General features: G+C 43.0%; 1 protein-coding gene across 2 annotated transcripts in view; it reads left to right on the top strand.

The window, feature by feature from the left end:
- The window catches only part of PLOD2 (procollagen-lysine,2-oxoglutarate 5-dioxygenase 2), a 234,771-nt gene that overhangs the window by 117,649 nt on the left and 92,532 nt on the right, over positions 1-24,590 (top strand). For both annotated transcript variants that reach the window (XM_079765499.1, XM_079765498.1), the window contains exons 5-7: positions 13,276-13,388; positions 15,391-15,454; positions 20,251-20,348. In XM_079765499.1, coding sequence (XP_079621625.1) covers positions 13,276-13,388; positions 15,391-15,454; positions 20,251-20,348 — 275 coding nt within the window. The remainder of the gene's footprint in view (positions 1-13,275; positions 13,389-15,390; positions 15,455-20,250; positions 20,349-24,590) is intronic.

Here is a 24,590-nt window from a genome sequence, read left to right on the forward strand (position 1 = left end):
CTGCCGCTGCGCTCACCAGCCATGAGCCCAGCTTCTGGCTGAGCAGCGCTCCCACTGTGGGAGCACACTGACCACCAGGGGGCAGTTCCTGCTTTGAGCATCTGCCCCTGGTGGTCAGTGCACGTCATAGTGACCAGTCATTCTGGTCATTCCGCCATAACGGTTGCTGGGCTTTTATATAATAGACTAGAGGCCTGATGCATGAAATTCATGCAAGAGAAGGCCTTCCTTCCCCTGGCTGCCGGCACCTGCTTCCCTCCAGCACCCAGGACCTGGGCTTCCCTCCGGCCGCTGGCAGGCACCTAGACCTGGGCTTCCCTCCAGCCGCTGGCAGGACCCGGGACCCAGGCTTCCCTCCAGCCGCAGCAGACACCCGGGACCCAGGCTTCGCTCCGGCTGCTGGCAGGCACCCAGGACCCGGGCTTCCCTCGCAGCCCCAGCTTTGTCTGGAAGGTTGTCTGGAAGAACGTCCGGTCTAATTAGCATATTACACTTTTATTGTTATAGATAATGCCCCTAGCAACATTAGACAGTGTGTTATTATTTCCAAATTATAAGTGAAAAAACTTTGTTCTCCCAATTTAAGTGACTTCATTGAATGACTTTAAGTGTTAAAAGAAAAATAATATAGATCCAGGTCTTCTGGTTATAGTGTCATTGAGAATTTTCTGGCTATAGGACAATGCATTTAGTAAATTCTCTAACTTACAAAAAAAGTACAAGCTACAATCAGGTAGCTTTAAAAAATAGGCATTGCTTAATTTTATCTATGTTTTACATATATTGGAATAAATGAGTAATTTGCCTTGAAATTCACTAGTCAAAAAGATTCAACTTGCAATGTCTGATATACTTCAAATGTTGCATTAGCTATGCCACCATGGATTAATGGAACAAATTATCTCATTTTTCCTTTCTTTTCAAAAAAAAAAAAAAAGAAAGAAAGTAAAATTTGACATTGGACATTATTATGACTCAAAGAGATTTTTTAGACTGAGGTTAATGTAAACATCTACCCAGAAGGTATACTCAAACAAGATGGGGGGACATGTTAGACATGCAAGCTGCATTGGAAGAATAGATGTTTTTCAGTGATTTACCTATAGCTATTTAGGCTAGTTAAAATACGTGCTCCTTTAAGTAGCAGCATGTCTGAATTCTAGGCTTTGCTCAGCCAGTTATGGAATGAAACCTTTAGCAAGTAGTTTAACGTTCTTTGAGATGCCTCAGTTCCAGCTCTTTTCATCTGCACTTTAAAAAACATGTTTATTGATTTCACAGAGGAAGGGAGAGGGAGAAAGGTATAGAAATATCAATGATGAGAGAGAATCACTGATCGGCTGCCTCCTGCATGCCCCCTACTGGGGATCAAGCCAGCAACCTGGGCATGTGCCTTGACCAGGAATTGAACCATGACCTCCTGGTTCATAGGTTGATGTTCAACCCTGAGCCATAACTCATAATTGTACCTGGGAACTTTGTTAGCCCATATAAATATTACACTTCCAAAACCTTAAATTCCAGTTTGTCACTCCATCTTCATTGTCTTAGCAGCTTCCCTTAGAGTTCCAGTTCATGCACTGGCAAAGCCTCTCTCTCAGGAGGCTTCTCACTCTTGACTTCTTGTCTGAACACTAGCATTGTAGATTGGTGCTACTTCTGCCTCCAAACTGTCAGGCCTTCAGTAAGACTAATCTTTTAAATTATCGTTAAGTTCTAGGTAGTTTAAAAACCCATTTTGCTGTGGAACTCTGTGATGTTTTATTTTGTATTTATGATTTTTTTCCCAACCATAACATGTGTAATGAAATATGTAAATTCATCTAGATCATGAGATAGCTACTCAGGAGTTTAATTTCAGACAGATGCACAGTACTGTAGACATAGCAAAAAGACACCTACCATGTGAGTGCCTCTGTGAGCAGGTTTCACTAAGGAAAAGTATTTATTAAGTGGGAAAGAGATCATACAAGGGCATCAAAACATAATGCTCATACTTCTATATATATAAAAGCCTAAGCGACTGTTAAGACCAAACGACCGAACAACCGGTCAACTGGTTGCTATGACACACACTGACCTCCAAGGGGCAGATGCTTAATGCAGGAACTGCCCCCTGATTGTCAGTGCTCTCCCACAGCCAACCTCCCACAGCCGGCCAATCTCCCGCGGTCCCTCCTCCTAGCTGGCCAACCTCCCGCGGTCCCTCCTCCTAGCTAGCCAACCTCCCTCTGTCCCTCCCCTCAGCTGGCCAGCCCGCCCCCCACCCCCCATGGCCCTGATCACCTGCCAGGCTGAGGGACTCCACCTATGCATAAATTCGTGCCTCTAGTTTTGTAATAAAATACTTAAAGATATGGTAGAAAATCTAAATACGCTCAATAAAAGTTTATGTAATTTTATGAATGAAATATTTTAAAAAAATAGTTTTATTGATTTTCAGAGAGAGGAAGAGACATAAAGGGAAACATCGACATCAATTGGCTGCCTCCTACAAGCCCTCTAGCTGGGATTGTGGCCATGTGCCCTCACCAGGAATCTAACCAACAACCTTTTGGTGCAGGGGACAACATGCAACCAACAGAGCCACACTAGTCAGGGCCATTAATATATTGAGAGTTATTTAAGGGACATGAGTTTAGTTTCTGGGTATATCATTAAATTTAAAAAATCTCCATCATGGAGAGTGAACATGTTTCCATATAAGGAAAATTTCAGAATATGAGAAATTTTATTTATTTGAAATATTTGAGTTTAATAGAAAAATATAAATCATATAAAATATATATCACGTACTATGAAAATATATGCACATTTGACCTTTGGACAGAATGGGGTTAAGTGTACTGATCCTCCCATAGTAAAAAATTCACACATAACTTTTGACTCCCCAAAAACTTCAGTAGTCACTCAGTGTCTGAGAGAAATTGGTTCCTATTAGCAAAATCCATGGATACTCAAGTCTTATATAAAATGGTGTAAAACAGTGCATATAGTCAGCCTTCCACATCTGTTGATTCTCAACCTTGGATCAAAATTGCTATTTTCCATCTACAGCTGGTTGAATACATATATAGGAAATCCAGGGAAATGGAGGGCCAACTATATATTTATTGAAAAAAATCCATATCTAAGTGGACTTAGGTAGTTCAAACCCATGTTGTTAAAGGGTCAACTGTAATTACTTTTCATTTTTTTAGGATGTTTGGGACTTATACAAAAAATAAGGGAATATAATTTTTGAAAAACAGTAAAATGTCATGGTCTGCTTGCATGTATTTTTTATCAGAGAAGGTTGATCACATGATTAAAAATTGCATTGTTCAGTGTTTTTTTGTTTGTTTGTTTTGTTTTTTAATCTTTATTGTTGAAAGTATTACATATGTCTCCTTCCCTCATCCCCATCAACACCCTCCAGCATTTCCCCCCCCCCCGCCCCCGCAGGCACTTACTACCCCACTGACTGCATCCATGGGTTATGCATATATGCATACAAGATCTTTGATTGGTTACCTCCTACCCCCATCTTCCCACCGAGATTTCACACTCTGTTCCATACTTCCATGTCACTGGATCCACTCCAGTCATCAGTTTATTTTGTTAATTAGATTCCACATATGAGTGAGATCCTGCAATACTTTTCTTTCTATGACTGACATATTTCACTTAGCATGATACTCTCTAGGCCTCTCCATGCTGTCTCAAAGGGTAAGAGATTCATCTTTTTAACTGCTGTATAGTACTCCATGGTATAAATGTACTACAGCTTTTTTATCCACTCATCTGCTGATGGGCACTTGAACTGTTGTAAATGGTGCTACTATGAACATAAGGGTTCATACATTCTTTGATTGGTGTTTTGGGTTTCGTAGGCTATATTCCTAGAAGTGGGGTCAAATGGCAATACCATATTTAATTTTTTTGAGGAAACTCCATACTGTTTTCAATAATGGCTGCACCAGTCTGCATTCCCACCAGCAGTGTACTAGGGTTCCCTTTTCTCCAACAGCACTTGTCATTTGATGATTGGTTGATGGTAGATGTTCTGACAGGTGTGAGATACCTCACTGTCATTTTAATTTGCATCTCTCTGATGATCAGTGACTTTGAGCATGTTTTCATATGTATCTTGGCCATCTATATGTCCACTTTGGAGAAGTGTCTAGTTAGGTACTTTGCCCATTTTTTAATTGGATTGTTTGTCTTCCTTTTGTTAAGTTGTGTGAGTGCCTTATATATTTTGGATGTTAACCCTTTATCAGATGTATCATTGCCAAATATGTATTCCCATAAAGTGGGCTCCCTTTTTGTTTTGTTAATGGTTTCTTTTGCTGTGCAGAAGCTTTTTATTTTGATGTAGTCCCATTTGTTTGTTTTTCTCCTTAGTTTCGTTGCCCTAGGAGATTTATCTGCAAACATAATGCTATGAGAGGTGTTTGAGATTTTGCTGCCTATGGTTTCTTTTAGGATTTTTATGGTTCCACGACTTACATTAAGCCTTTTATCCGTTTTGAGTTTATTCTTGAGTATGGTGTAAGTTGGTGGTCTATTTTCATTTTTTTGCATGTATCTGCCCAATATTCCCAGCACCATTTATTGAAGAGAATGTCTTGACTCCATTGTATGCACTTGCCTCCTTTGTCAAATATTAACTGAGCTGAATGGCGTGGGTCTATTTCTGTGCTTTCTGTTCTGTTCCATTGATCTCTATGCCTGCTCTTGTGCCACTACCGGGCTGTTTTGATTACGGTGGCTTTGTAGTATAACTTGATATCTGGTATTGTGTTTCCTCCAACTTTGTTCTGCTTTCTCAGAATTGGTACACCTATTCGGGGTCTTTTTTAATTCCATATAAATTTTGGGGGTATTTTTCTAGTTCTGTGAAATATGCTGTTGGTACTTCAATGAAGATTGCATTGAATTTTTAGATTGCCTTGGGTAATATGGACATTTTATGATGTTGATTCTACCAATTCATAAACACAGAATATTTCCCCCTTATTTATGTCTTCATCTATCTCTTTTACAATGTCTTGTCGTTTTCCGAGTACAAGTCTTTTACCTCCTTAGTTAAGTTTATTCCTAAGGATCTTAATTTTTTGTTACATTGGTAAATGGGATTGTTTGTTTAGTTTCTCTTTCTGAGAATTCATTATTGGGGTATAAAAAAGCCATTGATTTTTGGGTATTCATTTTGTATCGGGCTACATTGCCAAATTAATTTATTAAATCTAGTAGTTTTTGGTGGACTCTAGGGTTTTCAATGTACAATATCATGTCATCTGCAAATGATGAGAATTTTACTTCCTACTTTCCCATTTGGATGCCTTTTATTTCTTCTTGTTGGATCGATATGGCTAGGACTTCCAGTACTATGTTGAATAAGGGTGGTGAGAGCAGACATCCCTGTCTTATTCCTGTTCTTAGGGAAAATGCTTTTAGTTTTTGCCCATTGAGTATGATGTTGGTTGTAGATTTATCATGTAAGACCTTTATCATGTTGAGATATGCTCCCTCTATCCTCACTTTGCTGAGAGTTTTTATCAAAAATGTATGTTGGATTTTGTCAAATGCTTTCTCTACATCTATTGATATGCTCATGTGATTTTTGTCTTTCAGTTTGTTTATGTGATGTATTTGTTTATTGATTTGTGAATATTATAACAGCTTGCATCCCTGGAATAAATCCCACTTGGTCATGGTATATGATCTTTTTAATATATTGCTGGATCTGATTTGCTAATATTTTGTTGAAGATTTTAGGATCTATGTTCATTAGGGATATTGGCCTGTAATTATCTTTGTAGTGTCTTTACCTGGTTTTGGAATTAAGATAATTCTAGTCTCATAAAAAGAGCTTGAAAGTGTTCCTTCCTCCTGTATTTTTTGGAATAGTTTGAGGAATACAGGTGTTAGTTCTTTGAATGTTTGCTAAAACTCCCCTGTAAAGGCATCCGGTCCTGGGCTTTTGTTTGCTGGCAGTTTTTTGATTACTGCTCTATTTCATTAGTTGTTATTGGCCTATCCAGGTTTTCTGATTCTTCCTCATTCAGTTTTGGAAGATTGCATTTGTTAGGAATTTTTCCATTTAATCCACATTGTCCAGCTTGTTGGCATATAGTTGTTCTTAGTATTTTCTTACAATCCTTTGTATTTCCACAGTGTCAGTGGTTACTTCTCCACTTTTATTTCTGATTTTATTTATTTGGGTCATCTCTCTCCGGTGGGTAATGGTTCATCAGTATTGTTTATTCTTTCAAAGAACCAGCTCTTGGGTTCACAGGTTTATTTATTTATTTATTTATTTAGTCTCTGTTATTTATTTCTGCTCTAATCTTCATTATTTCCTTCCTTCTACTTACTCTGGGCTTTTTAAATGCATTTTATTGATTTTTTTACAGAGAGGAAGGGAGAGGGATATGGAGTTAGAAACATTGATGAGAGAGAAACATCTATCAGCTGCCTCCTGTACACCCCCTATTGGTGATGTGCCCACAACCAAGGTACATGCCCTTGACCAGAATCGAACCTGAGACATTTCAGACTTCAGGCCGACGCTCTATTCACTGAGCCAAACCGGCCAGGGCTGTGCTTTTCTTGTTGTTCTCTTTCTTTAAGTTGTAGGGTTAAATAGTTTATTATTAATTTTCCTTGTTTTTTTGAAGTTGTTCTGTAGTGCTATGAACTTCCCTCTCAGGACTGCTTTTGCTATGTCCCAGAGATTTTGGGCTGTTTTCTTTTTTCATTTTCATTTGTTTTCAGGAGGTTTTTTATTTCTTTCTTGATCTCATTGGTACCCATTCATTGTTTAATAATATCCTATATAATACAAGTCTAATATGCAAATTGTCCCCTCTGGCGGTCGTTCGACCATTCGCTATGACGTGCGCTGACCACCAGGGGGTGGCGCGGAACATGGCAGGCGTTGGCAATGCAGCACTGGCAGAGGGCGGCAGTGGAGGCGCTGCCAGCCCCAATAGGCCCTGACAAGAGTGAAACCGTGGCGAGAGGGTGGAGCAGGTGAGCGGGCGGCACCAGGCCAAAGCAGATGCGAGAGGGGGCCCAGGTTCTGCCCAGGGCCCAGAGGTCAGCTGTGACCTGCCCTTCCATGCCAGATGCTCATGCTTTGATTGCTGGCCAGGCCTAGGGACCACACCCATGCATGCATTTCGTGCAACAGGCCTCTAGTTGTTTAATAACATGGAATGTTTTTGTGTGTTTTTACTATAGTTGATTTCTAATTTCATTCCATTGTGATCTGAGAAGATGCTTGATATGATTTCAATCTTCTTGAACTTGTAGAGATTTGATTTGTGTCCTAACATGTGGTCTCTCTTCGTGTATGATCCATGTGCACTTGAGAAGAATGTGTATTCTGCTGCTTTGGGGTGAAATGTTATATAAATGTCTATTAAATACATCTGATCAAGTGTGTCCTTTCGAGTCACTGTTTCCTTGTTAAGTTTTTGTCTAGAACATCTATCCAGTGAAGTCAGCAAGGTGTTAAAGTCCCCTACTATGATTGTATTTTTGTCAATTTCTCTGTTAAAGTCCTCTAGCAGTTTAAAAAAATATATATTTAGGTGCTCCTATACTGGGTGCATATGTGGTATATTTATCATGATTATATCCTCTTATTGGATCAATCCATTTAGTATTCTGTAGTAACCTTTTTATTTCTTGTTATGGCCTTCATTTTGAAGTATATTTTGTCATATGAGTATTGCTACTCCAGCTTTTTTTTCTTTTTCATTTGCATGGACAATTTTTTTCCATCCCTTCACTTTCATTCTGTGTGGGTCTCTTGTAGACAGCATATATAATTGGGTCATGTTTTTGTATCAAACCAGCTACCCTTGTTATAGAAGACCAGAGAATAACCAAGCATTGCTGTGTAAATGGAGTTACACAGCTTTATAATGCCAGCGGACTCAGAGGAGGTTGCCTCTCAAATTCTGAGCCAACCAATATGGTACAAGCCCCTCTTTTATACCCTTTTGGTGTCTTTGTCCCCATAATATGGATTATACTTCCAGACCTTTCACGGGCTTTGCAAAAAGCGCCAGGTGTTGGGGGTCTTGAGAACATACCTAAGGGCCTGATCTGGCGCCAACGCTGATAACCCCCCTCCAGCGGCATGTGTCATGGTTTATGGCCTCTGTAAAATGTGAGCACTTAGGTAACAGGTCTTGCAAGACCAGTTTGTGGAGAAAGGGGCAATGACTTAATTATAGGTTATCAAGAATGTACATTAGATTGCTGGCACAGATTCAGATTGATTGCTAGCCCCCCCAAATATCAGGGTTACATTGGAATTAGCCTTTTAGCCTAATCACCCTATGTCTTTTGATTGGAGCATTTAATCCATTTACATTTAAGTTTATTATTGACTAGAGGCCCAGTGCATGAGATTTGTGCCCACGTAGGGTCCCTCTGCCTGGTTGGTGATCAGGGCCAATCTGCAGGGCGACCGGCGGGGCGATGGGGGTGAGGGGAAGCCCCTGCTGGTACCTGTCTTGGCTAGCCTGGGGCCTGCAGGCTGGGGGCAGCTCCTGCATTGAGCGTCTGCCCCCTGGTGGTCAGTGTACGTTATAGTGACCTGATGTTCCATGGGTCATTCCGCCATTTGGTCGATTTGCATATCAGGCTTTTATTATATACGATATGCACTTATTTATTTATTTCCATTTTAATTCTGTATGCCTAGATTTCTGTATTTCTTCTCATTATAGCAGTACCTTTAGCATTTCTTGTAATGCTGGCTTGATGGTGATGTACTCCGTTAGCCTTTTTTTGTCCAGCAAGCCCTTTATCTGACTGTCTATCTTGAATAATAATCTTGCTGGGTATAGTAATCTTGGTCTCAGATCCTTTTTTCCATTACCTTGAGTACTTCATGCCATTCCCTCTGGCCTGCAGAGTGTCTGATGAGAAATCGGTGTCAGCCTTATTGGAGCCCCTTTGTAGGTAACAGTTTGGTTTTCTCTTACTGCCTTTAAGATTCTCTCTTTGTCTTTTATTGTTGGTATTTTAATTATGATGAGTCTGGGTGTGGGTCTTTTTGGGTTCTTGCTTAAGGTTCTCTGTGCCTCCTGGACTTGTGTGACTTTTTCCTTTACTAGGTTAGGGAATTTTCTGCCATTGTTTCTTCAAACACTTTATACCCTTTGCCATTTCTGCTTCTTCTGGCACTCATGCTATTCTAATATCTTTACGTTTCACATTGTCCCACAACTCCTTTAAGCTGCCCTCCTGTTTTTTTCATTGTTTTTTCTTTCTGGTTTTCTGATTGAGTGATTTTTTTTCAACACTGTCTTCTAATTCACTGATTCAATCCTCAGATTCCCCTAATCTGTTCTGTATTCCTTCCAATGTGTTCTTTATTTTTGCTATGTAATGCTTTATTTCTTTTTTCATAGTTACTATATCTTTTCTCATGCTATTGAGCATCTTTACCATCATTATTCTGAACTCTGTATCAGATAAATTTCTCATCTCCATTTCATTTATCTCTCCTTCTGGAGAATTCTCTAGTTCTTTCACTTATGGGTTGTTTCTTTGTCTCCTCATTTTTGCTGCCTTTGTGGGTTTGTGACTATGTATTAGGTAGATCTGCTACACCTCTCAATCTCTAGTGCAGGACAGTGTCAAGTGCTAATTAGACTGGGAAATATTCAATTAGGTCAAGGAAATACTCAAAGCCTCCAGAGACTGCCTCTGCCTACAAACTGATAGGATTCCATCTTGAATAGCCCTCAGGCAATCATCTATAGGTGTGGTGATAGTTTTTCACAGAGTGGGGCAATTGCTTCTGTCTGGAAGCTAATTGTTATTTCAGTCTATTAATGGGTCTCAGAAATTCCACCCAGTGGGGCAAGGTGTTTTCCAATAAGGTGGTCAGCTGTCTTTCCCCCAGGCAAATCCACATGTATAGCCAATGTCTGCATTAAGGAATGAGTCAGCACAGGAGACTAGGGTTTCTACCTTCTGAAATCTAACCCCAAAGCCCCCGATCCTGGCTTCTGTTCACATAACTCCAGTCCACTCTGCCCTCCCTCTGCCAGAGCACAAGGTGATTGGCTCCACAGGGAATTTTGTGTGTTGGCACTTTATGAGGGTGCCTGCATTTTAAGCCATCTCTCCATGGAAGACAGCAACCTCACTGCTTTTCACAGCCACATGTTATGTGTGTACCCTTCTTAGTTCTGGTGCTCACTGCTGGAGGTCCCAGCTTGGGAATTAGACCCAAGAATTCTCAGTGGCAATCCCTCACAGCTGAGATATCTTTCCTGAACTTCAGTTGTTATCTGTGGGAGCCCACCAGCCCACCAGTGCCTCCTCCCCTCCTACCAATCTCTTTGCGCTTTCCTCTTTACATCCTCCAGTATCAGGATTCTGTTCATTGAGTCTTCCATTGATTATTCATGAAGTTTTTCTGTATTTTAGTTATAATTCCAGTTTGTTCCTGTGTGTGTGTCCATGCAGCATTGACTTACTCCTCATTCAGAGTTTCCATTTTTCAGTGTTTTAAGATTTTTTTTTAATTTGGTAAAAATAATTAAAATGAGCAACCAGTGGTTGATTTAGCCATGTTCTTATTTTGTCTTATTTTCTCTAGGTAGCAGTAAAATTGCTGGACTTATTTCGTTTATTCTTTTATGACATTTTAATATTAAGGGTAAAATTCAGTTTCTTTTAATTCAAAGGAATAATATTGGTCTTTTTAAAAAAGTATTGCATGTCAATGAGACATGGTTTGGCTGCATTTCTGAAACTCAGAGGAAGACTCAACCAAGGGAAAAATGATCCCGTTGTCTGTGTTTTTTATAGACAGTTGTTGTTGGCAAACTTAATGCTTATGTTCTGAGGCCAAGGGGAACAATCCTATTTTAGACTTCCTTTCTCCAGACTATGACACACAAAAGCTAGCCAGAAAATGGATTAGCAGGCACTGTAATGACTAGCTAAAGTAAAGGAAAAATTACCAAAATGTCCCAGCTATAACATTCCTTTGAGATGTTTATAGTCGGTGACAAATCCAGCATTTGATTGTGTTAACATCTCTGGTACAGACATGAAAACAACTGTAGTAGAGATTTTCTTTTTCAGAAACAGTGAATACTGTATAAAGGATCCAAGAAGAGCATTTTAGAAGGTCAAAAAGAGCATTCTTTAGTCTATTTTTTTCCTAGTAACTGGAACATATTAGTTGCCCCTCTTGTATTGTTGCAGAAGACCAAAGAAAAACCAAGCAACGCTTTAAAGTAGAGGAGGGACACTGTTTAATACACCGGTGGACTCAGGGAATAGCTTTCCAAATCTGAGTGCCGAAACATGCATGGGGCTTCTTTTTATATGTCCCTGTGGTCTTTGTTCTGCAAATATGGATTATGCTTCCGGTCCTTTTCACGGGCCTTGCAAGAAGGCCCCCAGGTGTTGGGGGTCTCCAGGCCATATCTGATGGTCTGGCCTAGTGCCAGCATTTAATAACCCTCCCTCCAGGGCAGTGCACTGTTCAGTTTTATGGTCTGTAAAACAGGTTCTGCAAGACCAATATCTGGGAAGGAGGTAGTGACTTAATTATAGGTTATCAAAAATGTACACTGAGCTTGCTGGCATGGATTCAGATCACTAGGCCCCAAATATCAGAGTTACATTGGAATTAGCCCTTTTTAGCCTTCTCAGTATAAGTTAATTTAGGGGCTATATTTATTGAAAGAATCTTTGATTTGCAATTGGTATTAAAACTCACTCTATTTCAATCTATACTAAGAAGAGAAAAATATGATAATTGACCGTCATTCCGCAATGCCCTCAGACAATCAGGAGGAAATATGCAAATTAGCGGGACAAAGATGGCGGCGGCCACAGAGCCAACTGGAGAGGGTGGGAGGCTTGGGTTGCCCCCAGTGATGGAGGAAGCCAAGCTTTCTGCCCACCTGGGCTGGCTGCTGAAGGAGTGGTCTGTGGGCGGCAGCCACGGAGCCGGCCTGAGTGCGCAGGAGGCTTGGGTCGCTGGGGCCCGCCGCTGAGAGAGGGGCTTGCAAAGGCCCTTAGCCCCTCACCCAGGCTTGCCACACCCCCATGGGGTGAGGGTTTCTGCTGGGGGTCTGGCCAGCCTACAATCAGCCCCTCATCCAGGCTGGCCAGGCACCCCAGCAGGGACCCCCACCCTGAAGGGGGTGTGGACAGCCTGAAAAAGGCCCTCAGCCCCTCACCCAGGCTAGCTAGACACCCCAGCAGGGACCCCTACCCTAAATGGGGTATGGCCAGCCTGCAAACTGCCCCAGCCCCTCGCCCAGGCCAGCACCGTCCCCAGTGGGGACCTCACCCCAATGGGGGTATGGCTGGCCTGCAAACCACCACAGGCACCTCACCCAGGCCACCCTTCCCCCTAAGGAATTCCCACCCTGATCCGGGACACCTTTCAGGGCAAACTAGCCAGCCCCACTCATGCACCAGGCCTCTATCTATACTAATAAAAGGGTAATATGGTAATTAGACTGGGAGACCTTCCAGGAGACCTTCCGGATGTTCTTCTGGACAAAGCCATGGTGGCGGGGCCAAGGTAGTGGCGGTTAGGGGCCAAGAGGGGAGGGCAGTTGTGGGTGATCAGGCCAGGATGGGACAGCAGTTGTGGGTGATCATGCTGGTATGGGGGGCCATTGGGGGTGATCATGCTGGCAGGGGGGCAGTTGGGGTTGAGCAGGCCAGCATGGGGGGGCAGTTGGGGCAAGCAGGCCATCAGTGGGGGTCAGTTGGGGGTTATCAGGCCGGCGGTGGGGCTGTTGGGGTTGAGCAGGCTGGCAGGGGGGCAGCTGGGGGTAAGTAGGCCGGCAGGGCAGTAGTTGGGGGTGATCAGGCTGGCGGGGGGCAGTTGGAGGCGAGCAGGCTGGCAAGGGGGCAGTTGGGGGCGAGCAGGCCAGCAGGTAGAGTGGTTAGGGGCAATCAGGCAGGCAGGCAGGTTAGCAGTTAGGAGCCAGCAGTCCCAGATTGCGAGAGAGATGTCCCCTGAGGTATCCCAGTTTGGAGAGGGTGCAGCCCAGGCTGAGGGATCCCCCCATGCATGAATTTTGTGCACCGGGCCACTAGTTTACATATAAAACAAAGGAGTCTCAATAACTCATATTTTTCTCATGGTGAGCTGTGATGTTCCAGCCTAAGGATTTGACCTAGTGGGTTCTATAACTGTGTAGTGGGTCAATGGGATTAACATACACATGAGTTTTGGTCTTTGACTACTAAATTCTCTATTCTCTCTCTGTTGTATTGCAGGATTTATTGGTTATGCTCCATATATCAACCGTATAGTTCAACAGTGGAACCTACAGGATAATGATGATGATCAGCTATTTTATACTAAAATTTATATTGATCCACTGAAGAGGGTATGTAATAGCTCCTGCTCCCACTTTCAATGTAACCCCCTTGTCCAAGAAGGCTGCTGGAGCTTCCCGGCAGTTAGCAGGCAGAAGAGTAAGTAAGGGACCATCTCAGTTTTGTCAACTCCCTTCTCACAAAATACTTTCTTGTATTTTTTCTTTGACTGCAACATATTTGTGTGGCTACACATAATATGCAAAGAAAATGCTGCCTTTTATTTCTAGTACATGTATCCTGCTAGAAATCTGAATTCTGTAACTAATGGTGGGGGGAGTGAAGTTGGGGCAAATAGCAATCCTGAGATTGACTTAAATGAAACTTCGGAGAAAAGCAAAACCAAAGCTCAAATGCAACAATATTTTTAATATATGTACCTAATATAACTGTTATAGTTCTAGAATTTACTGAATTGTGTATTCATGGATGTTGTCATGATGAAACAATGTTTTCTTAAAAGTACATTTTACAGTGAATTTGCAGCTATATTGTTTCTGTTTCTTAGATAAGTACTTCAGTCACCTAAATATTTTCATTAGACACTTCATACTTAAGATATTCAATTCTTAAGCTATTTTTCTTCATCTCTGTATTTTACTTACCCTCTGTGTGCCTGCTATGGCAAGCCTGAGGGACTTGGCCTCTCATCTGGAGAGAAACCTCCTCTTGGTGTGGGTGCAGCATGCTGCTACTCTTGTAGTTCAACTAGGAAAGTGCTTTGAGTCTTATTTAGTTGTCTTTGCTTAGGGTGCTTCCTCCCTGTTGTCTTTGTAATATTTTTGTTGTCTAAATCCTGTTTAAGTTTCTCTCTAAGCATAAGAGTATGCTTAGTATGTGTCTTAGTCTGCTTGGATTGCCATAACCAAATACCATAGACTGAATGGTTTAAACAATAGAAAAAGTTATTTTCAAAGAGTCTAGAAGTCTGCGATAAGGTGGCCAGCATGGTCAGTTTCTGATGAGGACTCTCTTCCTGGCTTGGAGATGGCCATCTTCTTGCTGTGTCCTCACATGGGATAGATAGAGGAGGAAGGAGACAGACAGAGGGGGAAGGAAAGGGAGTGGGAGGGCAAACACAGGTGTGTAAACACTCATTTCTTCTTATAAGGGCAACATTTTCATCATGAGGGCCCCCCTCTTATAACCTGAACTTAACCCTCATTAGGGTTAGAGGTTCAACATAGGAATTTTGAGGGAGCACAAAGTTTCAATCTACAATAGCATGCAAAACACTTTTAGGAATATTATTGTGAAGAGCAATGTAGCTACTGCATTGAGAATTATAAGGGTTTTTTTAAATATATTTTTATTGATTTCAGAGAGGAAGGGAGAGGAAGAGAGAGATAGAAACATCAATGGTGAGAGAGCATCAATGATTGGTTGCTTCCTGCACACCCCACACTGAGGATCAAACTGGCAACCTGGGAATTGAACCCTGACCTCCTGGTTCATAGGTTAATGCTTAAACACTGAGCCACACCGGGCTGAGTGAGAATCATAAGGTTTGTAAAGCAGATTAATTGCCAGCCTGTTGACAGTCAGGCAGTTTATGCTGCAATAATAACCCTCAAGCTCAACAGCTTAACACAACAGGGGTTCCTGCTCATTGTAGTCGTTTGGTAGAGGGGGCTGGGGCCCTTGCTGATGGAGCAGCTATCTCCAACCTTGCTGGTTCAGGTGCCAGAGAGAAGGAGCACACTTAGGGTCCCCAACTGGCGATGACATCTCCAGGTGGGAAGTGATTCATTTTACTTCTGCTAACGATTCACTGGTCAGAATTAGTCAGAAGGTAGAGATGTGGAAATACTTGGAAAACAGCATGAATGCTTTCCCATACATTCTATCCTCTAATTTAATCAACAGTAAAATTATAGTCTTTCTGAAAAATATTGCTGGAATAATTAACATATGGAATTTAAAATTTTTTTAAAAGAACAAACTATATTAACATGATAGTATTGTTTGTTGTTTCCATTGTCGTTTTTAATATTATCTCTGTTCTTATTTTAGGAATCTCTTAACATCACATTGGATCACAAATGCAAAATTTTTCAGACTTTAAATGGAGCTGTAGGTATGCTTCCAAAATAATGAATTGCTTGTGGATACAAATGGACACCTGTGTTTTCAACTATGCTGTTTAGTATATCCATTTTGGGGCTATGACTAAGGTTTACTGTGTAGATATTGCAACTATTAAAAAATACTGGACTTGAGCTTATTGATGCAGTTAAATACATTCAGTTCAAGTCATTGCCTCAGAGTGATGTAAAAAAAGATAAGCTTCTGGCCTTAGGTAACATAGAATTTAGTATCTCACCATCTGGAACTATAGATGTAGCTTTAAATTAATTATACCTACTGTTACACATTTTTCATTATAAGTTCTCTGTATTGAGAATTACTCAGGAATGGTAGAGTATAAGAGTATTTTTCACCTAGCTGAAAGGTACCTGATAACTGGGCACATTCACTGTGGAGTGTGTGTGTGTGTGTGTGTGTGTGTGTGTGTGTGGTGTGTTTTCCTAAATAGACATATATCTTGATGAAATACATTAATGCATTAAAATCAATTAATCAATACATTAAAAATCAACACACATTAATTCATTAATACATTATACTTAAAATTTAAAAATACTTTGCAATTCAATACGATTCTTCAAGGCAGTACATGGAGTAACAGGTTTCTCAGAATAGAAAGAATTTAGTTTGGAGTGCTCAGGAAGTGAGGGAAGGAATCTAAAAACAAAAATACCTCTCTGCTCCCATATGACTTGTATATTCCTAGAATTACATTAAGCCTGATTTTTTTTCTTTTCCTTTTTGTTGAATTTATTGGGATGACACTGATTAACAAATTATTCTACAACACATCATCTGTACACTGTATTGTGTGTTCAACACTACCCCTCCCCCCCGCCCCGCCAAGTCAAGTCTCTTTCCATCACCATTTATCCCCTCTTTACCCTCCTCCACTTCCCCCCTGTCCGGTAATTACCACACTGTTCTTCATGTCTGTGAGTTTTTTTCTCTCTCTTTTTTCTCTTTTATTTGTTCAACCTCTCCATCATGCCTACACCCCAGACAGCTGTCAGCTTGCTCTCTATCTACGAGTTTGTCTCTATTTTGCTTATTTAGTTCATTTTGTTCATTAGATTTCACATATGAATGAAATCATATGGTACTTGCCTTTTTCTGACTGGCTTATTTCACTTTGCATGATACTCACAAGTCCCTCCATGCTGTCTCAAAGGGTAAGAGATCCTTCTTTTCTACAGCTACATAGTATTCCATCGTATAAATGTACCAGAGTTTTTTTTATCCACTCATCTACTGATGGACACTTGGGCTGCTTCCAAATCTTGACTCTTGTACCCTACAATGAACAAAGGGGTGCATATATCCTTTCAAATTAGTGTTTTGGGTTTCTTTGAATTTATTTCCAGATGTGGAATTGCTGGGTCATAAGGCAGTTGCATTTTTAATTTTTTGAGGTAACTCCATAATGCTTTCCACAGTAAACCTGATTTTCAAGAGCTGGAAATACTATCAGTCATGGCCAAGTGTAGAAACCTTGCTTATTGTGCTTGGCAGTGTTCTATTTGCCTTACATATATTGTTATTATCTTCATAATAACTTTGAAAGGCAGGCAGGGATCCCATTTTACAGATGAATAAATTGTGACAATAATTTAACTCTTCTAAGATCACATCACTATCAGGAGGTAGAGGCAGGATTGCGAAGTTGCTTTCCTTCCACCAGACACTTCAGTGGCTCAGCACCTCAGTCTGCTGGTGCCAGGTTGGAGTATGTGAGGTGCTCAGAATCTCATTCTCTGTCATTTGGGTATCTGTTGACTTGGAGTAGGCCAAGTTACTAAAAGTGTAGTAGCACATGATAGCATGAATGCATGAGCAAATTTATAACAATAAGAAAGAAATATATGTGTGTATATATATATATATATATATATATATACACACACACACACACACACACACACACACTAGAGGCCCGGTGCACAAAATTTGTGCACTGGATGGGGTCTCTCAGCCTAGCCTGCACCCTCTCGCAGTCCGGGATGTCTGCTTGCCGGCTTAGGCTCATTCCCTATGGGGAACGGGCCTAAGCCAACAGTTGGAAATCCCTCTCACAGTCCGGGACCCCTCTCTCCTTACCGCCCGCCTGCTCACTGCTCCTTACCACTCAGCTCGCTGCTCCTTCGCGCTGCCACGGAGGCAGGAGAGGCTCCTGCCACTGCCACTGCACTCGCCAGCCGTGAGCCCTATCTGTCTGTGTAGCTGTCTGTGGGCCAACTGCTCTCTTCCTTCTCACTTAGGGCGAGCAGCATGTGAGGGCAGAGCACGCTGTCGTGGAACGCATAGGGCTGCCCGGAGCTGAGGGCAGTGGCCGGGCCCACGGGGTGAGAGGCAGACACAGAGGACGCTTTCTGACCCAATTGTGGGTAGGCTGGCTGGCCTTCATCTGCCTGACCCCACCCAGGGAGGGACTGAGCAGGGTATCTGCCTCTCCATTCTCTATCCTTCTATCTGTGATACCTGTCACCCTGGCCAGGCCTCCCCCAAAGTGAGTTCAGCTCAATCCCTGAATGTAAAAAGGCACGGGGGGACGGAGCCTCCACTCCAGTGCCTCCTGATTCCCAGCGACAGGACCTGATCTCAGGATGGTGGCCACAGCTGCAGAACATAGATGTTTCAAGAAAAGTTGGGAATGCAGACATTCCTATGAGCCCTTATTCCAAAAGGCAGTTTATTCACATTGTGGCAAAGACACCTTCAAGAGTGACATAAGTGGGTAAAGTCAGGGCCAAACTGGGCCATTTCCTCATCCAATCTCTTTGAGGTGCATGGACAGAACCAAGTCTCAGCTCTTTGTGGGACACTTCCAGGGTTTTTTTAAGCCTAAAGGACAGTAGTCTGTCTCCATTCTTATTCTTTGGGATTTTTTCATCGTCGGATAAAAGGATATGTACATTGGGGCAATCCTCTCGAGATACAATATTCCAGTTGCACCCATGTGATGACGACAGCGCCCCTCAGAGGGAGGGAGCCAACAGATGGGGAGCAGGGAATTCTAAAAACCAAAGTAAAGGTTCAGAACACGGAAGAAGTCCTTGGTGTTCTGCTGAGAAACTTAGACTCCTTCCTCTGCGGTCACACACTATCACACGCCAGGCAGTCACTCAGAAATACCTTGGCATCGGCCAACTTATGGAATTCTCCCTTCTCTCTGTTCTCCAGAGCCTGACTCTGGACGTTGACTGGCATTCTCTTGGTCATCGTTTTTTGTTTGTTTGTTTTGTTTTTGTTTTTCCCCAAAAACGTTACAAAGTTTATATGGATGTAACATACAAAGATGCATCCTCCTTTGTAGGAACAGGGAAGGAAGGGGTGGTTCAGTAAGGCACACAGAGCTGCAGCAAGCACCAGCTGTGGGGAGGGCTAAGGGGGAGAGGAGGTTGGCACTGGGGCCGAGGCCCTAGAGCCATTGCTGGGGAAGTAGGGATCCCCTCTGAGTGCCACGTTCTGAGGCTGAACTAATTGGTCAAGCTGAGGCAGAGATGGGTAGCCATACCAGCCATCTTTGGTGCTATTTACCCTTTCCCACCCCAGCTCTGTTGTAAAACCCCAGAGCCCTGGATTCCAAAGGCCCCATCCAGAGCAGAGGCCCTGGAAGGGGGTGAGAGGAAGTGAGTAGGGCAAGTTTGAAAGCTGATATGCCTGTGTGCTGAGGGATGGCGGAGACAGTGGTGAGAGGCATCAGGGGAAGGGCTCTCATACATACTCTTCTGTGGGGGCCACAGGTGAAGGAGGCCAGGGGAGCAGGGTAGGGATGGGGCACCATGGCCCCACCTCTTAGGCATCCCGGTCTGCCCTCTGCAGTGCACATGGAGGAAAGGGACTGCCTCTGAGGAGGGGCCAGGCCAGGTGACCATCTTGAGTTCTGGCTGAGGTGATGGTCCTCACCCTGAGATGGCTTCTAACTGGTGATGGACCCAGGCCTGACTCCTGCTGCTGTGGGTGCCCTGAACCCAGGCCTGACCCTGCTGCTGCGGGCGCCCAGGACCCAGGCCTGACTGAATGCCTGCCACCACACTGCGGGCGCCCAGGACCCAGGCCTGACTGAATGCCTGCCACCACACTGCAGGCACCCAGGACCCAGGCCTGACTACCACCACTGCAGGCGCCCAGGACACAGGCCTGACTGAATGTCTGTCGCCATGCAGTGGGCGCCCAGGACACAGGCTGACTCCCACCGCTGTGGGCGCCCGGGACACAGGCCTGACTGATTGCCTGCCCCCAAGCCATGGACCCAGGCCTGCTGTGGGCTCCTGGGCACAGAAAGTTCCCCTGCTGCCAGAGCACCCTCCTGCTGGCCTGTTAATATGCAAATTGGTCATTACTGTGAAGCTGTTAGGACCAATTTGCATATTACCTCTTTATTATGTAGAGCCTATCTAATAAAAGAGACACATGCAAATTGACCGTGCCTCTGCTACGCCCATAAGGAGCGAGTATGCAAATTAACCCAACCAAGATGGCGGTTAATTTGCATATCCAGGTGCAGAGCGAAGACTGAAGACAGTGTAGAAGGAAGCCAAGCGCTGCAGAAGGGAGCAAAGCTGTGGAGAAGCAAGCAGGGCAGCAGGGAAGCAGTTGGGGCTATGGAGAAGGGAGGGAAGCAGGCGGGGCTGCAGAGAAGGGAGGGAAGCAGGCGGGGTGGCGGAGGAGGCCACAGGAAGCCCTATTCTTGCAGGAATCTTCCTGCAACCAGCCTCTAGTATGTATATATGAATATACATGCACATTTTAAATTACTAAAACCTGTTTTTCTTTTTAACTCAGATGAAGTTGTTCTGAAATTTGAAAATGGCAAAGCCAGAGCTAAGAATGTATTTTATGAAACATTACCAGTGGTAATTAATGGAAATGGACCCACTAAGGTGAGTCACAGTGACTTTTCCCTATTTTCTTATTTTTTGGAGATAGACTATGGAGCAATATGTAGAACTTCTTTAAGAGGCTTTATTGTGGTGCCAACAATTAAATGGCTTTATCTTTTACACAGTACATTATCTGATTTCATCTAGATTAGCTGATGACTTTTTCTCAGCAATGATAACTTTTTACGCTATTTAAAACACATTTCACTTCAGTGTTTAATAATAACAGTTAACTGGAGAGTGAGCCATGCTTCCTTCATATAGGGCAGTGGTCGGCAAACCGTGGCTTGCGAGCCACATGCGGCTCTTTGGCCCCTTGAGTGTGGCTCTTGCACAAAATACCATGGCCTGGGCGAGTCTATTTTGAAGAAGTGGCATTATATGAAGTTTAAATTTAAAAAATTTGGCTCTCAAAAGAAATTTCAATCATTGTACTGTTGATATTTGGCTCTGTTGACTAATGAGTTTGCCGACCACTGATATAGGGTATCCTCTCCTAATAGGAATTATTGAGGTCGTTAAGGGATCATTTGTTTCACCTGAGTCACCATATTTTAAAGTAACAACTCTACTAAGATGGAGATGTAATTATATGCCCAGAATGCTTCCTTTTGCACTTATTTTCAACCTGGGTTATAGTTGACAAACACAACTTGACTAATGAAATTTTGGATGCTTTTCAACTGTATATAATTGAGCTTGCTAAAAATGTAATTGACTGCAAATTTATAGGTAAGTTGGTAAAGTTCATATAGCTGGTATCCAGTTAAAATTGAACATGATTGTGTATGTATGTGTGTGTGTGTGTGTGTGCGCACACGAGCTGAAAACCATGTTCTGAGATACTGAGTTGGCTGGTTTACTCATAAGTATATGGAAAAGAGATTAGAAGTAAATTTGCTTTGTGGGAAGGCCAAGATGGGAGATGTGTGCTGTTTCAGAGAAGTCAGAATTCCAGTAAAAGATATACGCATCGGAAGAAATTCAAGGGAAAACTCACTTTGGCAGTATTTCCAACATAAAAATGGAAGAAGACTCCCCTTCTCCACTATTTAATCTTTCTACCTTGCCTTATATCCCATTACAGTTCTATAAAGCTGGCTTTCCCGTGTGCTCTCCTTTCTCTATTGTGTATCAATTTCCCCAGGTGCATTATCCTTCTTATCAGCATTTTAAAGACCCTCAAATATTTTCCATTCTCTAAACAAAACAAAACTGAGCCAACACAAACTATAATATCCCCCTCAATCCACATTGCCTGCCAGCCTTCCTGTCTTTTCTCCTCCACATCACAACCAGGGTGCTTCTTTTTTTTTTTTTTTTTATAAAGTACTTGTTTTATTTCATACATTTTAATACAATATTCAGTCAATTAATTATTGTATGGGAAGTGGTTCCCTGATACATAAATGTGGAAGAAAAAAATGAATACTAATTTCATTACATCATATTTTAGAAAACTCATGATTTAAACTATAATTTGCCAAACATTTTATTTAAAGTGTGTTTTTCGCCCTAGCTGGTTTGACTCAGTGGATAGAGCATCAGCCTGATGATTGAAGAGTCCTGGGTCTGATCTTGGTCAAGGGCACATACCTTCATTGCAGGCTTGACCCTGGGCTCTGGTCTGGGCATGTGGGAAAGACAACCAATGTCTTTCTCACATGGATGTTTTTCTCTCTGTGTGTCTTCCCTTCCTTGCACTCTCTCTAAAAATAAATGGAAGTCCCTGGCTGGTTTGGCTCAGTGGATAGAGCGTCAGCCTGTGAACTGAAGGGTCGCAGGTTTAATTCCGGTCAAGGGCACATGGCTGGGTTGCATGCTGGATCCCTGGTGGGGATGTGTGCAGGAGGCAACCAATAGATGATTCTCTCCCATTATTGATGTTTCCACATCTCCCTCCCTCTCCCTTCCTCTGTGAAATCAATAAAAATCAATGGTAAAATATCCTCAGGTGAGGATTAACAACAACAACAAAAATCTTAAAGTAAGTTTTTGTAGGAGGTAACCATTCAAGTAAAAGTTTCTTTTACTGCCACAAATGCGCCCAGGTTTACTTCTTCTCTGTCTGCTTAAGAGATCATCAGAAGAAAAAGGCAACTGATCAGTCTCTCTCTCTTCCTCTCTCTCTCCTCCCTTCCTCTATTTCTAAAATCAATAAGCATGTCCTCAGATAAGGACTAAAAAAAACAAAGTGTGAAATGGGATATTGAGAGACATCGAGAAGAAGAATCATACCTCTCTACTGCAGCCAGAGGCATCGGGTATGAGGATGAGACACTTTCTGTGATTAAGGTCCATCATCCCAGTCAGTATCTTGTATTCCTGGATTGTGAAGGATGAATTTGCTTCACTGGTATTAGCCCTTTTATAGTCAGTACATAAAATGGAATTCTGAATAGCAAATTGCTGAAAGATGAAACAGAGGGCCGGAGACCATGGGATACCAGGACACAGGCTTTATTGGAGATCACCCTGCCAGCCGCCTTCCAGAGGGGAAACGGGGAGAGAGAGAGAGAGAGAGAGAGAGAGAGAGAGAGAGAGAGAGAGAGAGAGAGAGAGAGAGAGAGAGAGAGAGAGAGAGAGAGAGAGAGAGAGAGAGAGAGAGAGAGAGAGAGAGAGAGAGTGTGCCGGGGTGAGAGTGCCTTTTAAGGGGAGGAAAAGAGGGGACGGGGCTTAGGGCACTCAGCACACGCTGATTGGTGGTTTCATGTAAGGCACATGGTTAGGGGCCTAGGGATTTAGGAATTGGGGGCTTAGGGTATATGGCAGGTGCTGATTGGTGGTTCAATGTACAGTCCATATAAGGTGTTCAGGAATGTCCGGCTGCAGGTGGAGTTTACGTCATACTCCGTCCATCAGTCGGGGGAAGGGAGGATCTATCATTCCAGGCTTTTGTTAATATTAAAAAAAATTGAGAGTCCGGGCAAGGTCAGGGGGTGAAGGTCTATCTTCTGTAACTTCTTCCAGCTGAGAGGGGGCGTCGTTAGGGGTGTCTACCCGGGGTCTCAAGGGTTCTGGTGTTAGGTTCTGAATTCAGTGCCAGATAGATTTCTCCCACCTTCTGGTTGGCGAACGCCTGCATTCTGTTCTGCAAGAGAAACTAGTGACACAGCGCATGAGAAAGGGGGTAAAGAAATAGACACCAGTTGGCCTAATGATGGGAGGCTGGACGAGGAGTGCAGCAGCATGATTTCCCCAAGAGACTGGTTGGTGAAGTCTCGAGAGCGATCCTGTTGAGTCACTTGGGAGGTAAAAGCTGGTCCTGAGGCTGCCACAGCGTCACTTGTCTGGTTTTGCCACTTTTCTGGGCCTGGAGCTGAAAGACAAATGAGACCTAGATGTTATTTTTAGGGGGGAAAAGAGTAGGGTTTCAGTTGCCTCACTAGTGATATGAAAGGGGAGAATAGGTTACCCTGGGAGTGAGGTTCTTGCTTTCCCAGTTTTGCCCCTTGCTGGGCATCCACATGTTTCTTGTAGGTCCTGAGACAGGGTTTCAAAGTATGGATAGAGCAGTGGTTAAGCTCCCTGTGGCAGTTCCAACTCCTGCTGTGATGCTGAGGGTTAGGGAGGAGAGGGATGATCTGGACTCCTCTTTTGTGTCAGATATGATGGGTTACGGGACAGGTAAAGACTGATTATTGGGGGCTGCATAGAGATAGATGAGAGTACAGGTTCCTGTCCAGCTGATGGGGAGACAGATGTATGTGTTTTTCCCACAGGGGAAGAAAAATCCCTGATCATGGAGACAAGTTGAAAGGTGTAAGGACAGGTTTTTAGTTCCGCACTACAAGCTGAGAGGGTGGTCACCATGGCGCTACCAATAAGGGGTGACAGATGAGTGATTGAGATTGTGTTGCAGTGAAAGTGGGAGGGAAAGGGAAGGAAAGGAGTAGTGAGAGCCAGGGACCTGGATGGTTGGATAAGAGGTTAGACACTGAATATTCTGGTTTAGCTTAAGAAGTATCCAGCAACCTTGTCCTGTCAAGCTTAGAGACTGAATCCTCATTTTCTTGCTTAGAGTAACTTCCTTTCTTTCTACTTTTCTCTGTTCTATCTCATCACATGCACAAACCTTCACAAAAACCTTCACAATTTCAAATTAGCCTTCAAACCTTCCTTCTATGTCCTTCAAAAATGCATAACCATGCCTCAGACCTTCTATTAAGTCTTTCTAAAAGGCAGGGGGCGGGGGAAGGAGCAGGCTCCGTAGCCCGTTCCCAGGCTTGCCAGGCCTCTAGC

This window comes from Cnephaeus nilssonii, assembly GCF_951640355.1.
Source record: "Cnephaeus nilssonii genome assembly, chromosome: 3".
Classification (NCBI taxonomy): Eukaryota; Metazoa; Chordata; class Mammalia; order Chiroptera; family Vespertilionidae; genus Cnephaeus; species Cnephaeus nilssonii.